Source organism: Canis aureus, chromosome X (assembly GCF_053574225.1).
Source record: "Canis aureus isolate CA01 chromosome X, VMU_Caureus_v.1.0, whole genome shotgun sequence".
Taxonomy (NCBI): domain Eukaryota; kingdom Metazoa; phylum Chordata; class Mammalia; order Carnivora; family Canidae; genus Canis; species Canis aureus.
The window spans coordinates 59,121,177-59,139,356 of record NC_135649.1 but is presented as its reverse complement, the minus strand read 5'-3'; the positions used below and the strand labels follow the sequence as shown (position 1 = coordinate 59,139,356).

General features: G+C 40.0%; 1 protein-coding gene across 5 annotated transcripts in view; it reads right to left on the bottom strand.

The window, feature by feature from the left end:
* The window catches only part of RPS6KA6 (ribosomal protein S6 kinase A6), a 194,505-nt gene extending 180,685 nt beyond the window's left edge, over nt 1-13,820 (bottom strand). For all 5 annotated transcript variants that reach the window (XM_077890401.1, XM_077890400.1, XM_077890399.1 and 2 more), the window contains exon 1: nt 13,145-13,820. Coding sequence is in view for 3 of the 5 variants with exons in the window: in XM_077890399.1 (XP_077746525.1) it covers nt 13,145-13,222 (78 nt within the window). In the remaining 2 variants the exon portion in view is untranslated. The remainder of the gene's footprint in view (nt 1-13,144) is intronic.
* Between the last annotated feature and the right edge of the window lie 4,360 nt (nt 13,821-18,180).

The window sequence follows — 18,180 nt, the reverse complement described above, 5'->3', positions numbered from 1 at the left end:
ATTAATTATCTTGATGAAATAATCAAGGTAGGGAAATACAGATGTCCTTTCCTAAAGGAACTGACTGGAATACTCCCAGATCAGACTGTTTTAAAGGAAAATAGTTTGGGAGAAAACTGATATCTGCGGTGCAGAGAACAAGACCCTATTGGCCCTTCACCCTTCCTATTCCAAATAAACCTGGTGAAAGCACCTAAGAAATACATATGTCCCTCTTCTCTTTCTACATTCAAGGAAGTAGCACTGACCACTATTTTCAGAACAGCCCTCTACACCCAGAGGCTGCTGACTATTTAATATGAATATTGATGAAGCAAGAATTACAGATCCAAAGATCATTTAAAAAGCATGAAAAGTTGTTTTTCTTTAGCTAAGTAATTAATTTGCCTATAGTAGTAAAAATTTTAAACATACTAAGAAATCATCATATTTGTGATATTTGTATCACTCTTGTTCAAGACAATATGAAAGAGGGGGAAAGTTCATTTTAGCTTTCTATCCCCCTATGCTGTAAAGATATACTTAACTTGGTATTAGTTCAGTGGCTAACATAAACACTTAAATTGGCTGGCATGCATTAAATATCTGTTAAATTAAGTCCTATCAAAATACTGCTAATATCTGTTGTTTTTTATTCTTCCCTCTTACTTTTAATCAGTTGCCAAATTCTAACTATTTCATCTGCAATTTCTATCCCATCAGTTCTCTCTTTTCTTCCCCTTTTTCTCTAGTTCAAAAATTCCACTACTACTTCCACTAATATAATACCCTTCTAGCTGGTATTCCCCATCTTCAGTCCTTCCTCACTCTAACTCATCCTACACACTGACGTCAGTTATTTTTCAAAGCACAGATCTGGTCATATTACCCATGTCCTCAACAACCTTTATCAGCTGTCCTTTACAAATTAACACCAAACCCTTAAACTGGCTTTTAAAATCCCATACAATCAGGGCCTAGCCTACCTTCAGTATGTCCCCTACCTCATCTCACAGTATATCTTCATTTTCACATCACAGACTTATACCCTAACCATATTAGATTCTTCCTTTCTCCAAGAACGTCTTCATGTGTTTGCTTACATTGTCCCCATCCACCAGAAACTTATTCCTTTCCATATCTGTCTGTGAAAATATTATCCTCTCTAATGCCCTGCTCACATTCCACCTCCTTAACAAGGCATTAACAGATCTATCCCTAAACCATGACCACAACCATCTCATTGTTGATGGTCTTGTGATTAATATAAATTTCTACACATGCCTACCTTGTCCACCTAAATGTAAACCCATGGGATTAGCGTGAGACTCAGGGTGGTAATATCTTCAGACATTTCATATTACAGTACTATGTACTACACTGCCTTGTACCCTATAAACACTTGATGAACTGAAACAATTCCCACCATGACAAAAGTAAAAAGTAAATGTCAGTGAAACACCTCAATAGCCAGTTACAGCAAATGGAATTGTCTCATATTCCCCATAGTGCTCCTAAGTTAATATTTTATCCCTGAATCACCTTATCTGTGATTACAGATGTGATTACTATACTTCAATAAAATGTTCAGATATAGGAAAGAAGTCTTAAGAAAAACTGCTCATAACAGGGAAAACTGGGGGCCATGACCAAGGTGATCTAAATCCCCAGGTTTTAATATAGGTGACAATTATTCAGAGTTTAAGGGCAAGGAAAGTGGAATTATGACGACTATGAGAGAACAGAAGAAACTACTGTGTATTAGAGACCTACTATATGCAAAGCACCTTTTATTTATTGTTACCTTTAGTTTTGGGTTTTCTAAACAAAAGTAGCCATGGTTTAATTTGATGAGATTACACCCTTTTCAGTCAAACTATATTCACTATCTATAAAACAACCCCCAGCATTTTGTAATGAAACAGAGTATCTTGTCCAAGAAATTAAGCTAGACAAATTTCTGTTGCTCTCCTACACACTCTCATCTGAACAAACAACCCAAAGCATCAAAAGTCTAATTATTTATGCATAATACTGCTATAACAAGCTAAAAACAAAATTTGCTGGTAGACCTGAAGTAAGATTGAATTGATTTTCCCCCCTTCCTTAAAACAATTGCATTGTAACATATGCCTTCATGTTGGTACTGAAAAATAATTTCATCTTGTTTTGTTTTCAAAACACCTTGATAAGTGTATTACACCCAGTAATTAATGAATTTGTTTACACACAGTGCTTAAAGATTTTTTCCCCCATTTACAGATGAAGAAACTCAGTCTCAGAGAAGTTAGGTGACTTGCACTGGGTCACATATCTAGTATGACTTGGTGGTGAGATCAGAACCCAGATTAAGCCACCAAATCCCACGTTCTTTCCTCTATTACTACAGGGTCTCATTGAATTAAAACTAGCACTTTTTTCCTAATCTGCCATATATTAGAAATTCTGGTTAAATATTTAAAGTCTGTGCCTTTATTTTATTTTTTAAAGATTTTATTTATTTATTCATGAGAAACAGAGAGAGAGAGAAAGAGAGAAGCAGAGACACAGGCAGAGGGAGAAGCAGGCTCCATGTAGGGAGCCGGACGCGGGACTTGATCCTGGGTCTCCAGGATCAGGCCCTGGACTGAAGATGGTGCCCAACCGATGAGCCACCTGGGCTGCCCAAGTCTGTGCCTTTAATCCCAAACTGTTTTTATCAGTGAACTTTATTACTCTCAAAATTAATTTCTTTAAATAATAAGAGAGAGAGAGAGAGAGAGAGAAGCATACAGGGGACTCATAAGGATAACAGTTCCCTGTAGCCACTGGCTAGAAAAATGACAGGGGCTGATTTTCATGAGTTTTTGCAACCAGCAGGGCTTGAAGGATGGAGTTTTAAAAGTCAGCAAGCTAGTCTGGGACAAAACCCTGAGGATGCTGCACTACTCCTAGAGAGAGGCAGGCAAACACCACCAGGTGCAGACAGAATGGAAAGAGTGACCTGAGGATCTGAGGAACTGCCTGGGTCACAGACTGGAGATTACTAACTCTTCTGGGAGCTCCTCCATGAGAGATAGCATTCACAGACATGCCTCTCCATTTTCCTCCCCCACCTCTCAGCATAAACACAGAGCCACCTGCTAAGGGCAGCTCAGCCCCCACATTAGCTGTGTAGCCTGCTTATTCTGGGTCCCACATCCCTGTGCTCTGGTACAACTGTGCTTCCAGGTCAAGCCTCCCTCAATCCCAGCACATTGAAACTGTCTCCATCCAAATGGATGCCAGAGGACTGGCACAGGCTGCTGATGACAAGACCCACTAGAGCATTGAGTTCTGAATGTCCCCAGGGTTGGCTGGGAAAGAACTTAGAGGGTATTGCACTACTTCTGGAGAGAAGGCAGTAAAACAGTCCCAAAACAGACAGCATACAGACAGCAATGGGAGGTGGGGGGAAAATGGACACACAGCAGGGAGACTGTTTGCTCTTCCTGGGGTACTTCCCCGAAAGCAGAAAGCACAGAGACCTCACTCCAGGGACAAATGTGTTGGCCATTTCCTTCCCCTACCCCTCAGCATAAACACAGAACCACCCTCAGCACCATACCACCAATACTGGTGGCCTAACCTGTTTACACGAGGTTCAGCATCCCTGTACTGTGCTGGTTTAGAGCTATTAGGTCAAGTATGCCTCTGTCCCGTTGCAGGAGGCCTCTTCCCCCAGAAGACCAGCAGAAATCTCTTCCCACACCACATCTCCCAAACAGAGAGATCTGCAAGGCTTCAGTTCTAGTGGCAGTAGCATCAGGACTCATTTATCAAGCAGACCAGAGCACAGCTAGTTAAAACTCATCACACTCTAGCCAAGGGCCAAACACCACCCACTGCAGGTAAGGAGAGCCTCTGCAGACAGGTCTGAAGGCTAGAGCAAGCAAATTAAAACAGAAAAGCACAAACAGCACACACCAAGATACTTCCTAAAGCACCAGATCCTGGACATTATAGGACCACTTCTGCATAAAGCCATTATTCTCAGGATCAGGAAACATAACAGGCATTTCTAACATATAGAAGAAGATGGAGACTTAGACAAAAGGACAAAATGGAAAAATTTATTCCAAATGAAAGAACAAAATAAGGTCACAACAAAAGATCTAAGTGAAACAGATACATGTAACATGCCTGATAGAGAATTTAAAGCAACAATCATAAGGATACTCGCTGGGATTGAGAAAAGAATGGTAGACTTCAGGGATGTCCTTCTGTAGAGATAAAAGAGTCAAAAAACAGTCAGAAATGAAAAATGCAGGGCATGTGCATTTCTCAGTGGTTGAGCATCTGCCTTTGGCTCAGATTGTGATCCCAGGGTCCTGAGATTGAGTCACACATCAGCTCCCCACATAGAGCCTGTTTCTTCCTCTGCCCATGTCTCTGCCTTTCTTTCTCTCTCTTTTCTTCTCTTCTCTCTCTCTCTCTAAAATAAATAAATAATATTTTTTTTCAAAAAGAAATGAAAATGCAGTAACTGAGATCTTAAATAGACAGGATGCAGAGAACACAAAGATCGAAGAAGTAAAGGAATGAATAAGGGATAAAAGAAAATAATGAAGCTGAGCAAAAGAAAGAAGAATTACAGAACGTGAGAATAGACTTAGGGAACCCAGTGACTGCATGAAACATAATTACATTTGTATCATAGGAATCCCAGAAAAAGAAGAGTTAAAAAGGGACAGGAAATTAATTTCAGGAAATAATGGCTGAAAACTTCTCTAATGTGGGGAAGGAAACAAATACTCAGATCCAGGAGGTACGAGAACTCCCATCAAAATCAAAAACAGGCCAACACCAAAACACATTGTAATTAAATTTACAAAATATAATGATAAAGAAAAAATCCTAAAAGCAGCAAAACAAAAGCAGTGTCTACTTTACAAAGGAAGACCCATAAGTCTAGTTACAGATCTCTCAAAAGAAACTTTGGAAGTCAGAAGGGAGTGGCATAATATATTTAAAGTGCTGAATGAGAAAAATCTGTAGCCAAGAATACTCTATCCAGCAAGGCTATCATTCAAAATAGGAGAGATAAAGGGTTTCTCAGAAAACAAAAACAAAAGGAGTTCATAATCATTAAACCAGCACTGCAAGAAATATTAAAGGGGACTCTTTGATTGGAAAAGACCAAAAGTGACAAGGACAAGAAAGGAACAGAGAAAATCTCCAGAAACAATGACAAAACAAATACTAAAATAGCACTTAATACATATCTATCAATAATCGTTGAATGCAAGTAAACTAAATGCTCCAATCAAAAGACATAAGGTGTCAGAACAGATGTGAAAAAAGATAGCTAGAGACATCTATATGCTGCTTACAAGAGATGCATTTTAGACCTAAAGATACCTGCAGATTGAAAGTGAGGGAATGGAAAAATATTTATCATGCAAATGGATGTCAAAAGAAAGCTGGAGTAACAAACTTATATCTGAAAAACTAGATTTTAAACCAAAGACTACAATCAAAGATGAGGACAAGCACTGTATCATAATAAAGGGAACTATCCAGCAAGAAAATCTAACAGTTTTAAATATTTATGCCCCAAACATGAGAGCAAGCCAAATATATAAAATAATTAATAACAAGCTTAAAGGAATTCATTGATAATAATAATATAATAGTCAAAGACTTTAACACTCCATTTACATCAATCATCTAAGCAGAAAATCAACAAGGAGAAAATGGCTTTGAAAGACAAACTGGGGACACTCGGGTGGCTCAGGGAGTGTCTACCTTAGGCTCAAGGAGTGATCCTGAGGTCCTGAGATGGAGTCCCTCTGCCTATGTCTCTGCCTGTCTTTCTATGTCTCTCGTGAATAAATTAAAAATCTTTTAAAAAAATGAAAGACAAACTGGACCAGATGGACTTAACAGATATTAACAGAACGTTCCACCCTAAAACAGCAGGGCACACATTCTCTTCAAGTGCTCATGGGACATTCTATAGACTAAATCACATATGATGTCACAAACAGACCTCAAAAAGTGCAAAATGAATGAGATCATAGTATGCATGTTTTCTGACCACAACACTATGATCCTGGAAGTCAATCACAAGAAAAAATTTGGAAAGACCACAAATACATGGAGGTCAAACATCATGCTACTAAAGAATGAATGGATGAACCAGGAAATCAAAGAACAAAAAAATGCACGGAAACAAATGAAAATGAATACACAATGGTCCAAACCTTTGGGATGCAGCAAAACCGGTCAGGCCTATGTCAAAAAGAAAAAAATTCTAAAGTAGACAACCTAACATTACATATAAAGGAGCTAGAAAAAAAGTAAAACTAATGAAGCCCAAAGCCAGCAGAAGAAGGGCAATAAAGAATAGAGCAGAAATAAATTATATAGAAACGAAGAAAACAATAAAACAGATCAATGAAATCAGGAACTGGTTCATTGAAAAAATTAATAAAATTGATAAACATTGAGCCAGACTTATCAAAAAGTACAGAGAAAGGAACCAGATAAATAAAATCACAAATTACAGAAGAGAAAACAAATCAAAAAGCAAAAAAAAAAAAAAAAAAAAAAGAACCACGGGGGAGTATCTTCTGATTCTGTGTACTTTAAGTCCCTTGGCTTCTCCTGGAAGTTGTCAGTTAGTCTAGCTGGTGTTCTGGGGGAGGGGCCTGTTGTGCTGATTTTCAGGTGTTAGCAGTTGGGGGAGCTGCTGTGCCCCTGCCTGGTGCAGGGCTCAGTGGGGGTTGTTTACCCCGTGAGGCCACAGGAGGAACAGCCCCAGTGGCGGGGCAGCTCTGGAAACCTGGATTCAGCTCCAGCAGGAACTCCGTCTGCAGGGCCTGGAGGCTCTGGGGCGGGGCCGCTGATCTGCTCACAAAAACAGACACATAGATCAGTGGAACAGAATAGAGAATCCAGAAGTGGACCCTGAACTTTATGGGCAACTAATATTCGATAAAGGAGGAAAGACTATCCATTGGAAGAAAGACAGTCTCTTCAATAAATGGTGCTGGGAAAATTGGACATCCACATGCAGAAGAATGAAACTAGACCATCTTCTTCCACCATACACAAAGATAAACTCAAAATGGATGAAAGATCTAAATGTGAGACAAGATTCCATCAAAATCCTAGAGAAGAACACAGGCAACACCCTTTTTGAACTCGGCCATAGTAACTTCTTGCAAGATACATCCACGAAGGCAAAAGAAACAAAAGCAAAAATGAACTATTGGGACTTCATCAAGATAAGAAGCTTTTGCACAGCAAAGCATACAGTCAACAAAACTCAAAGACAACCTACAGAATGGGAGAAGATATTTGCAAATGACATATCAGATAAAGGGCTAGTTTCCAAGATCTATAAAGAACTTATTAAACTCAACACCAAAGAAACAAACAATCCAATCATGAAATGGGCAAAAGACATGAACAGAAATCTCACAGAGGAAGACATAGACATGGCCAACATGCATATGAGAAAATGCTCTGCATCACTTGCCATCAGGGAAATACAAATCAAAACCACCATGAGATACCACCTCACACCAGTGAGAATGGGGAAAATTAACAAGGCAGGAAACAACAAATGTTGGAGAGGGTGCAGAGAAAAGGGAACCCTCTTACACTGTTGGTGGGAATGTGAACTGGTGCAGCCACTCTGGAAAACTGTGTGGAGGTTCCTCAAACAGTTAAAAATATACCTGCCCTACGACCCAGCAATTGCACTGTTGGGGATTTACCCCAAAGATACAAATGCAATGAAACGCCGGGACACCTGCACCCCGATGTTTCTAGCAGCAATGGCCACGATAGCCAAACTGTGGAAGGAGCCTCGGTGCCCAACGAAAGATGAATGGATAAAGAAGATGTGGTTTATGTATACAATGGAATATTACTCAGCTATTGGAAATGAGAAATACCCACCATTTGCTTCAACGTGGATGGAACTGGAGGGTATTATGCTGAGTGAAGTAAGTCAGTCGGAGAAGGACAAACATTATATGGTCTCATTCATTTGGGGAATATAAATAATAGTGAAAGGGAATATAAGGGAAGGGAGAAGAAATGTGTGGGAAATATCAGAAAGGGAGACAGAACGTAAAGACTGCTAACTCTGGGAAACGAACTAGAGGTGGTAGAAGGGGAGGAGGGCGGGGGGTGGGAGTGAACGGGTGACGGGCACTGGGGGTTATTCTGTATGTTAGTAAATTGAACACCAATAAAAAATAAATTAAAAAAAAACAAATTACAGAAGAGAAATAACAACCAATACCACAGAAATACGAACAATTACAAAAGAATATTATAAAAAATTATATGCCAAATCTGGACAACCTGGAAGAAATGGATGAATTCCTAGAAACATATAAATTACCAAAACTGAAACAGGAAGAAATAGAAAACTTGAATTAAAAAAAAAATTGAATAGACCAAGAATCAGCAAAAAACTCCATCAATAATAAAAAACATCTCCCAACAAACAAAAATCCAGGGCCAGATACCTTCACAGGAGTATTCTATCAAACACTTAAAGAAGAGTTAATTCCTATTCTTCTCAAACTGTCTTAAAAAATAGAAATAGAAGGAAAACTTCCGAACTCATTTTATGAAGCCAGCATTATCCTGATTCCAAGATCAAAGATTCCACTATAAAGAGAACTACAGGACAATATCCCTAATGAAAATGGTTGCAAAAATGCCCAATAAAATACTACCAAATCTAATCAAACAGTATATTAAAAGAATCATTCACCACAATCAAGTGGGATTTACTCCTGGGCTACAAGAGTGGTTCAATAATCACAAAATAATCAATGTGAGATACCACACTTATAAAAGAAAGGATAAGAAACAAATGACCCATTTAGTAGATAAAGAAAAAGTATCTGTACATCTAACCCTCATGATAAGAACCCTCAAAAAATTAGGGTTAGAGGGTACATACATCAACATAATAAAGTTCATGTATGAAAAACTGAGAGCTTTTCCTCCGTGGTCAGGAACAAGACAGGGATTTCTACTCTTACCAATGTTATTTAACATGTTACTAGAAGTCCTATCCACAGTAACAAAAAGAAATAAAAAGGCATCCAAAGAACTCAAACTTTCCATATATCTGTGTGTGTATGTATATAGAGAAATATTACTCAGCTATAAAAAGAATTTGCAAGGGTATGGCTCGAGCTAGTGAGTATTATGCTAAGTGAAATAAGTCAGTGAAAGAAAGAAAAATACCATATGATTTCACTCATATGTAGAATTTAAGAAACAAAACAAATATGGGGGTAAAAAAGAGAGGAAAACCAAGAAATGGAATCTTACCTATAGAGAACAAACTGATGGTTACCAGAGGGGAGGTGAGTGGAACAATGGGTTAAATAGGTGATGGGTATTAAGGAGGGCACTTGAAATGAGTAAGGGTGTGGTATGTAAGGGTTGAATCACTAAATTCTACACCTGAAACTAATATTACATTGTATGTCAAGTAAATGGAATTAAAATAAAAACTTGGGAGAAAAATAAATACAAGTAGCAATTACAATACAATATAATATGATATAATATGCAATTTGAAAACTATGATCAATTCCTTCTTCAGAAAGCAAACACTTTCACAAAAAAAAAAAAAACAGTTAAATGCATACTGTAATGTACATAGCACTAACTCATGAAAACTTTACCAAATCAAGCTATTCTTTATAATCCTTACCCAGGAGCGCCCAATATCCAATCACACCTTAGGTAACACCTCTTCATCCTGACAAAATCCACTCAAGAGCTAAAATTGAAAAAAAAAAAAGAGCTAAAATTGTATACACTAACAATGAGACTGAAGAAAGAGAAATTAAGGAGTCAATACCATTGACAATTGCACCCAAAAGCATAAGATACCTAGGAATAAACCTAACCAAACAGGTAAAGGATCTATACCCTAAAAACTACAGACCACTTCTGAAAGAAATTGAGGAAGACACAAAGAGATGGAAAAATATTCCATGCTCATGGATTGGAAGAATTAATATTGAAATTGTCAATGTTACCCAGGGCAATTTACACATTTAATGCAATCCCTATCAAAATACCATGAACTTTTTTCAGAGAGTTGGAACAAATCATCTTAAGATTTGTGTGGAATCAGAAAAGACCCCGAATAGCCAGGGGAATATCGAAAAAGAAAACCATATCTGGGCGCATCACAATGCCAGATTTCAGGTTGTACTACAAAGCTGTGGTCATCAAGACAGTGTGGTACTGGCACAAAAACAGACACATAGATCAATGAAACAGAATACAGAACTCAGAATGGACTCTCAACTCTATGGTCAACTAATATTCGACAAAGCAGGAAAGACTATCCACTGGAAAAAAAGTCTCTTCAATAAATGGTGCTGGAAAAATTGGACATCCACATGCAGAAGAATGAAACTGTACCATTCTCTTACACCATACACAAAGAAAAACTCAAAATGGATTAAAGATCTAACTGTGAGACAAGATTCCATCAAAATCCTAGAGGAGAGCACAGGCAACACCTTTTTGAACTTGGACACGGCAATTTCTTGCAAGATATATCCATGCAGGCAAGAGAAACAAAAGCAAAAATGAATTATTGGGACTTCATCAAGATCAAAAGCTTCTGCACAGCAAAAGAAACAGTCAACAAAACTCAAAGACAGCCTACAGAATGGGACAAGATATTTGCAAATGACCTATCTGATAAAGGGCTTGTATCCAAGATCAATAAAGAACTTAGTAAACTCAACAGCAAAGAAACAAACAATCCAATCATGAAATGGGCAAAAGACATGAACAGAAATCTCACAGAGGAAGACATAGACACGGCCAATAAGCTCATGAGAAAATGCTCCGCATCACTTGCCATCAAGGAAATCCAAATCAAAACCACAATGAGATACCACCTCACCCCAGTGAGAATGGCGAAAATTAACAAATCAGGAAACAACAAATGTTGGAGAGGATGTGGAGAAAGAGGAACCCTCTTGCACTGTTGGTGGGAATGTGAACTGGTGCAGACACTCAGAGAACTGTGTGGAGGTTCCTCAAACAGTTAAAAATAGATCTGCCCTACGACCGAGCAATTGCACTGCCGGGGATTTAACCCAAAGATACAGATACAGTGAAACACCAGAACACCTGCACCCCAATGTTTACAGCACCAATGTCCACAATAGTCAAACTGTGGAAGGAGCCTCAGTGTTCATCAAAGATGAATGGAGGGATCCCTGGGTGGCGCAGTGGTTTGGCGCCTGCCTTTGGCCCAGGGCGCGATCCTGGAGATCCGGGATCGAATCCCACATTGGGCTCCCGGTGCATGGAGCCTGCTTCTCCCTCTGCCTGTCTCTCTTTCTCTCCCTCTCTCTGTGACTATCATAAATAAATTAAAAAAATTAAAAAAAAGATGAATGGATAAAGAAGATGTGGTATATGTATATAATGGAATATTACTCAGCCACTAGAAACGACAAATACCCACCATTTGCTTTGACATGGATGGAACTGGAGGGTGTTATGCTGAGTGAAATAAGTCAATCAGAGAAGGACAAACATTATATGGTAATTATGATTCAAAACATTTCTCAATTCAAATTTAACAAAAATTATAAAATAGCAGGCATGCAAAAGGCTCTCCATCCCCCACCCCATCCTTATATACAAACATTTAACTTTTTCTAAACCTGGAACTGTAAGTCAACTGATTACATATGTGAATAAAATAACATTCCTCTCCCTTTGAACAGTCTTGCTAGAAAATTGTTGCAAGTATGAAACATTGCCATAGTCCAAGAAGAAATTTACCTTTCTTCATTTATTCTGTTAAGAGATGTAGAATATTAAAATGTATTTTGGAACTGCTCAGTTTACTAGTAAAATATTAACTATAGTGGAAAAGGTTCAACTTTAGACTCCTTCTGAATTTATTTCTATTATACTTCTTGTTCAATGTTATCCTGGCACAGAATTTTAACATCAATTTATTTGGAAAAGTGAAAAAGAAAAAAGAATGAATTAAACAGAGAACAGTCCAAAGTGTATTTTTAAGGATGGAGCAAGTACTTGAAGACAAATTAGCATCTTGAGATGTGGAGAACTGTGATTGCCAATCCTACCGCAAAATATCCTACTGTGAATCAATTTGGTCTTCAGTACTTTTTATGAGGTCTACTGTGGCCTCTACTGGAGTATTAAGCTGTCAATCTATTAAGTTGTCAGAAAAGGATCTTTCTATCCCCAAAGTCTTGTTTTTAGAGTTTAAATGCTGCCCGTTACTAGCCACAACACTAAAAATAGAGTACCTGTGCACATGTAAGTTTTCACTGCACAGCTGACCTAAGTCCAATCAGAACAGTTTCAGAAGAGCGGGAAGAGAGGAGAAGCAAAAATATTCTGGTTGAACCTCGTAGTCTTCCAAAGATTCATCTTATAAGGCCTAGGGTTTACTTTGTGTTTTCTTTTACCGACCAATGGAGCGGGGGCAGCAGTTGGGGAAAGAAAAAAGGAGGAAGAGGGTGGTAGAATTGAGGAGAATACAGAACATCACATAGTAAATCATGAAACCCAGCCGCCAATTAATCTCCAAATGGGTTCTTACAAAAACCACAACATGCCATGGAGAAACTAGAAAGCCAAGTAAGGAGTACACATTCCTACGAGCAAATGTCCCCAGAGTTATTCTGTCATCTAGGTATGTTTTTGTTGCGCTGGGTTCCTAAAAGTATCCGGGATTAAACAGCTAGCTGGAGTCAGCAGCTGTCCCTCAAAGTGACCCCAGAGAGCAAACCTGGCGCAGCAGAGAAAGAGGAAAGTGCTGAGCGGGGCGCTGTACCTGGCGCGTTCCCCAGTCCCACTTCAGGTCGCAAAGTGAAGAAACTTAGTCACAACTCCAGCATAGCCCGAGAGGCAGGAGCTCCTTCTGAGACAGAGCCCAGATCTGGGCTGCTCACTCCCCAAGCCCTAGCCCTAGCCCGTCATCTCCCGAGCGAAAGCACAGTTGAAGCAGAGCATGCTTCGCTGTCCCGCAGCCTCAACGGGGCTTGCCTGGGCACCCCGCTCCCTAGCCCCAAGACCTTCTCTCTTGGGCCTCTAGCCAGGGTCCTGAGAGGAAGGGGGATGGCTCCAGCCCTTGGCCACCATAACTAACCTTGCCGCTGCTCGCGCCGCCTCCGAAAACCTCCATTTCTTGGTTCAAAAGCTCGTCCTGAGGAGCGAACGGTAGCATAGCCCCTTCAGGAGCACTTGGGCAGGAGCTGCCAACCGCTGGCGCAACCGCGCATCGCGTCGTTTGAGCTTGCCAGCCGCCGCCACCACCAGCGAAAACCCTAGCCCCTCCTTCAGCGACCGCTGCCCTAGCTTCAGGGTCCCCTCAGAGGCTGTGAGCGGAGGACCGTCTCCACAGGCAGCTGCTCCCCATAGACAAGAAAACTCTATGCTGCCTCACGGAGAGTTCCCCTCGGCTTGTGCTCACCACTGCCGCCACCACGACGGTCGTTCGGCGTTGACTCTGTCGCCCACCCCGCTTCCTAGGGCCTCCTCCCCGTACCCAGCTCTGTCAATATGGCGGCAGCGGCGGCTTCACCTGTGCAGCTCCTGGACCCCACCCCCCGCCCCCCTCCCCCGCGGCTGCAGCAGCACAGTAGCGTCACTCGAACGTCAATGGAGATTCCCCAGCCCCAGGTGAAGAGGAGGTGGGAAAGAAGAGCTGGGGTGAATACCGAGGACCGCGTGGTTGGGGGTGGGTAAGAGGGGAGGAGGACGCGCAGGGCTAGGAGGCAGGAGAAGAGTAGTAAAAGCCACTGCTAGCGCTGCAGTAAACCTGCCCACTTCATGGAGCATGCGCGTCTCTGTTCACACATGCTCAGCAGGCCCTCTCAAGTCTACGAAGGCGGCTTGCAGGCGGGAGGATTCCCAAAATGAATGTAGAAACAGGGAGATGCTCTGGAGCATTGGAGCAGTTAGTGTCTGGGGAGGACTCCAGGAATATCTGCTTGCAGGGCTCACAAAAGCGGGTGTCCTATACACCGAACCACACCCATTTTTGTATAGTGATGAATAGTAGAGCGGGGATTTAGTACAGTATACAATGGGCCTCTAGAAGCAGGAGGCAGGAAGAAAATGCATTTAAAATAAATTAGTACACCTATGCTCCCAAACTCCTCCACCCCCCACCCCAGTCCCTCTCAGCACTTCCCTCTGGTTGCCCTTATAGTATTGATGGCACACAGTATTTCTAGGGTTCATACACACGTGCACATAAATATGCCACTTATTGGACCCTACTTGTGGCATTGAAGGCAGAATGTTGGAAGCTAATCTCAACCCCTACCCTGCTCTAAAGGTATTAGACCTGTAGTGAAAGTAATAATCATTTTTCTGTCTTCTTCTAATCAAACCTTTACCGGTCTGCTACTCTGCTCTGTACTAGGAGCCAGCAATATAACACGTAAATAAACCACACGGGGATGATCAATGAGCTCCTTATTGAAACACTTCAGAAGCCATCGTAAAAAAAGTGATTCCACCTTTGACACTTCAAAGAGACTTAAAATAGCAAAGGTAACAGCAACAAGGAGGCTCAGTACCTTGGAGAGGTTTCTAAGGATCAATATAAAACGCAAGCACCCTTTCCCCAATACTACACCCAAGGCTGCGGTGTTGCGCTTGAGGAAAACACTGAAGTATGCCCTCCATTTATTTCACCATCTGGCGTGCAGCACTGTGGAAGTAAAAAGCAAGCCACAGAGGTTGGCATTGAATTGCAAACAAAGATCACTAATGGTGCCCTCCCACCTCCACTGCTTACAATCCCAGGGGAAAAGTGAGCTTTACAAAATATGATTCTGTAAAAGTGAAAACTTTCCAGGTAGTGGGTGCATGGAGCTATAAACAGTGAAAATGTGCACATGCACACAGTTGCATGAATTCCTGTTTGGCTGAACTGGCAGTGTTCTTAAATAAGCCCCATCATTTTGGGCAGCCCGGGTGGCTCAGCGGTTTAGCACCGCCTTCAGCCCAGGGCCTGATCCTGGACTCCCTGAATCGAGCATGGGCATGGAGCCTGCTTCTCCCTCTGCCTGTGTCTCTGCCTCTCTCTCTCTCTCTCTCTCTCTCTCTCTGTGTGTGTGTGTGTGTGTGTCTCATGAATAAACAAATAAAATCTTTAAAACATATATTTAAAAAAAAAGACCCATCATTTTGAGCATTGGATCTCATCCCTTCTTGCTACTCAGCTTTGTTTTCTGCAATTCTCCTTCACCACTCCCCTTAGCATCATGGTTTTGTTTTGTTTTTTTTCCTCTACTGGACCTTTCCCATCCGCAAAAATGCATAGTTACTGACCTTAACTTGCTGAGCCACTCATTAGTGTTTGATGCAGTTCAGGACTCTTTTCTCCTTTCTTTCTTTCTTCTTTCTTTCTTTCTTTCTTTCTTTCTTTCTTTCTTTCTTTCTTCTTTCTTTCTTTCTTTCTTTCTTTCTTTCTTTCTTTCGTCTTTCCTTCTTTTTTTTATGATTCCCTCTTTATTTAAACATTTTCTTGTTTGGCCTCCAGAACAAAACTGTTTGTTCATTTTCCTCCTACAACACTGGCCATTTCTTCTCAGTTCCCTTTGCAGGACAACCCCTCATTTTCCCAGTTTCTAAAAGTAGAAACTTCAGTATTATATTCTCCACCCCTATGTTTCCCAATATCCTAGGTATTTCCATAGCACATCCAGTTCCATGGCTTTAAATCTCATCTGTATGCTGAGACCTTTCAAAGTTTATCTCCAGCCTCAAACTCTTTCTCGAAGTCAAGACTTGTATACACAACTGCCTATTTTACTTAAATACCTAATAGGTATCTCAAACTTAATCTACTCAAAACCGAATTCTTGATTCAACCTCAACCAAGGTTTTCCTTGTCTGGACTTCTCCAGGCAATTAATGACCTCCACCATCCACCTAGTTTGCTGTTCAAATAAATGTTCCTTCAGAGTGTTTCTATGACTGTCCTTTCTAAAACACCATCCCCATAACTCTAACTTCGCCCTGCTTTTTTCTTCATAACAACAATCAACATATGGTCGATATTTGTTTATTTATTTCCCTGAACACTTAGCATAATGCTTGGAACATAATGAGGCTCAGTAAAAAAAAAATGAGGCTCAGTAAATATTTGCTGAATGAATTAACATGTCCTTTGCTATTATTGTTTTATGCATTTGGTAAATACACCACATCAACTATATTAAGAAGCTTCTTCACTATGAATGTATTTCTTTTTTTCTCTGAATTTTTATTTAAACTCCAGTTAGTTAACATACAGCATAATATTAGTTTCAACTGTAGAATATAGTGATTCAAATTTACATACAACACCCAGTGTTCATCACAAATGCCCTGTTTAATACCCATCACCTACTTAACCCATCCCCTCCTCTAGTAACCTTCCATTTTGTTCTCTAGAGCTAAGAATCTGTTTCTTGGTTTGCCTTTTCCCCCCTATGTTCATGTGTTTTGTTTCTTAAATTCTACATATGAGTGAAATCATATGGTATCTGTCTTTCTCTGACTGACTTATTTCATTTAGCATAATATTCTCTAGTTCCATCCATGTTCTTGCAAATAGCAAGATTTCATTCTCTTTATGGCTAATTAATATCCCACTCTGTATTAAATTTCACCTTCATAAATGTTTATTCATTCAACATTCCTCTTAGCTTATAAACATGCATACATCTCTCTCATTTAAAAAAATCAAAATCCCTTCCTCAATTCAAGGATTTTAATAAATCCCTGTTTCTCAGTTCTTTCAGTTAAGTCCCTCTACATCTATCTCAAATATTTTTTTTAAATATCTGCTCCATCCTGCATTATCACTGTCTCTGTTCACCTCATAGAATATGTTCTTGGACTAGTTATACTAATGATTCCTCTTAACCTGTCTTTCTGACTCCAAATGTATACTCTTTCTCCAATCCATCCTCCTCACTGGCAGCCCAGGAATCAAAATTCCTCAATGATAATTCATCATTGCTAGTAAAGCATCCACACTTATTAGCTCTTAATGTGAATGTTCTCACCAACTGGCCTCTATCTTTCCAGTTTCATCTACCATCTCAAATTCCAGTCAGATCTATGCACATGTTATTGTATCTTCCTTATCCTACTCTTTCTAAACAACTTATTTTTAATAGCAGTCAATACTGACAACTACAATTACTGAGAGCCTACTATGCTCCAAGCATATACTCTTCATGAATTCATTTAGCCCTCATAACAATTTTTAAAAGTTCATATTATATAGATAATTTTACAGATGAGGAAACTGAGCCTGAGAAAGGTTCAGTGATTTTACCAATACCTTAGAGATATTAAATGGAAATTCTAGAATTAAAACTACATCTGCTGGATGCCAAGCTTTCTACCCCACCCTGTTGTTCTGTGAAAGCCCTCTGATATTACCTTCCCTCTCCATACCCTAATTCCACTCATCCATAGGAAAAATTAGTTACCCATTCTTCTTTACTTCCATAAAACTTTTTGCCATATCCTTATTTCAACACTGCTTTAATTTTCTTTAGTAAAAAACTTTGAGATTTTGGTGTTAATTAATTTACCTATTAAGATCTGATTTCACAGCACATGTCTGGTGCTCAATATGTTGGATGGGCAAACAGTATTTCCCTACTCTAGCCAGAAACAGTTGAGGCTGTGGGCTAATATAACAGTGTATAACAGTACTTAACCCTGCATAGTTTCTTTTTTCTTTTTTTTTTAAGATTTTATCTATCCATTCACAAGAGACACAGAGAGAGAAGCAGAGACACAGGCAGAGGAAGAAGCAGGCTCTATGCAGGGAGCCCGAAGCGAGACGCGAGACCCGATCCCGAGTCTCCAGGATCACGCCCTGGGCGGAAGGCAGTACCAAACCGCCGAGCCACCCGGGCTGTCCTTAACCCTGCATAGTTTAATGCTTATTTGCTCTGTTTTGATTCCCTTTATCAAAGACGTATTGTCTGATTTTAAGTTACTAGTAACCAAGACCTATTATATACAATTTCAACTAGCTCAGAGGTCCTTAGATTCTTGGTGAAAAACATGATGACTTTATTTAAGCACAAAAGCAGTTATTAAGGAAGTCTCAAGCTTCAGTCTTCTGAAAAGTATACATAGCACATAGCAGATATTCTTGCTTTC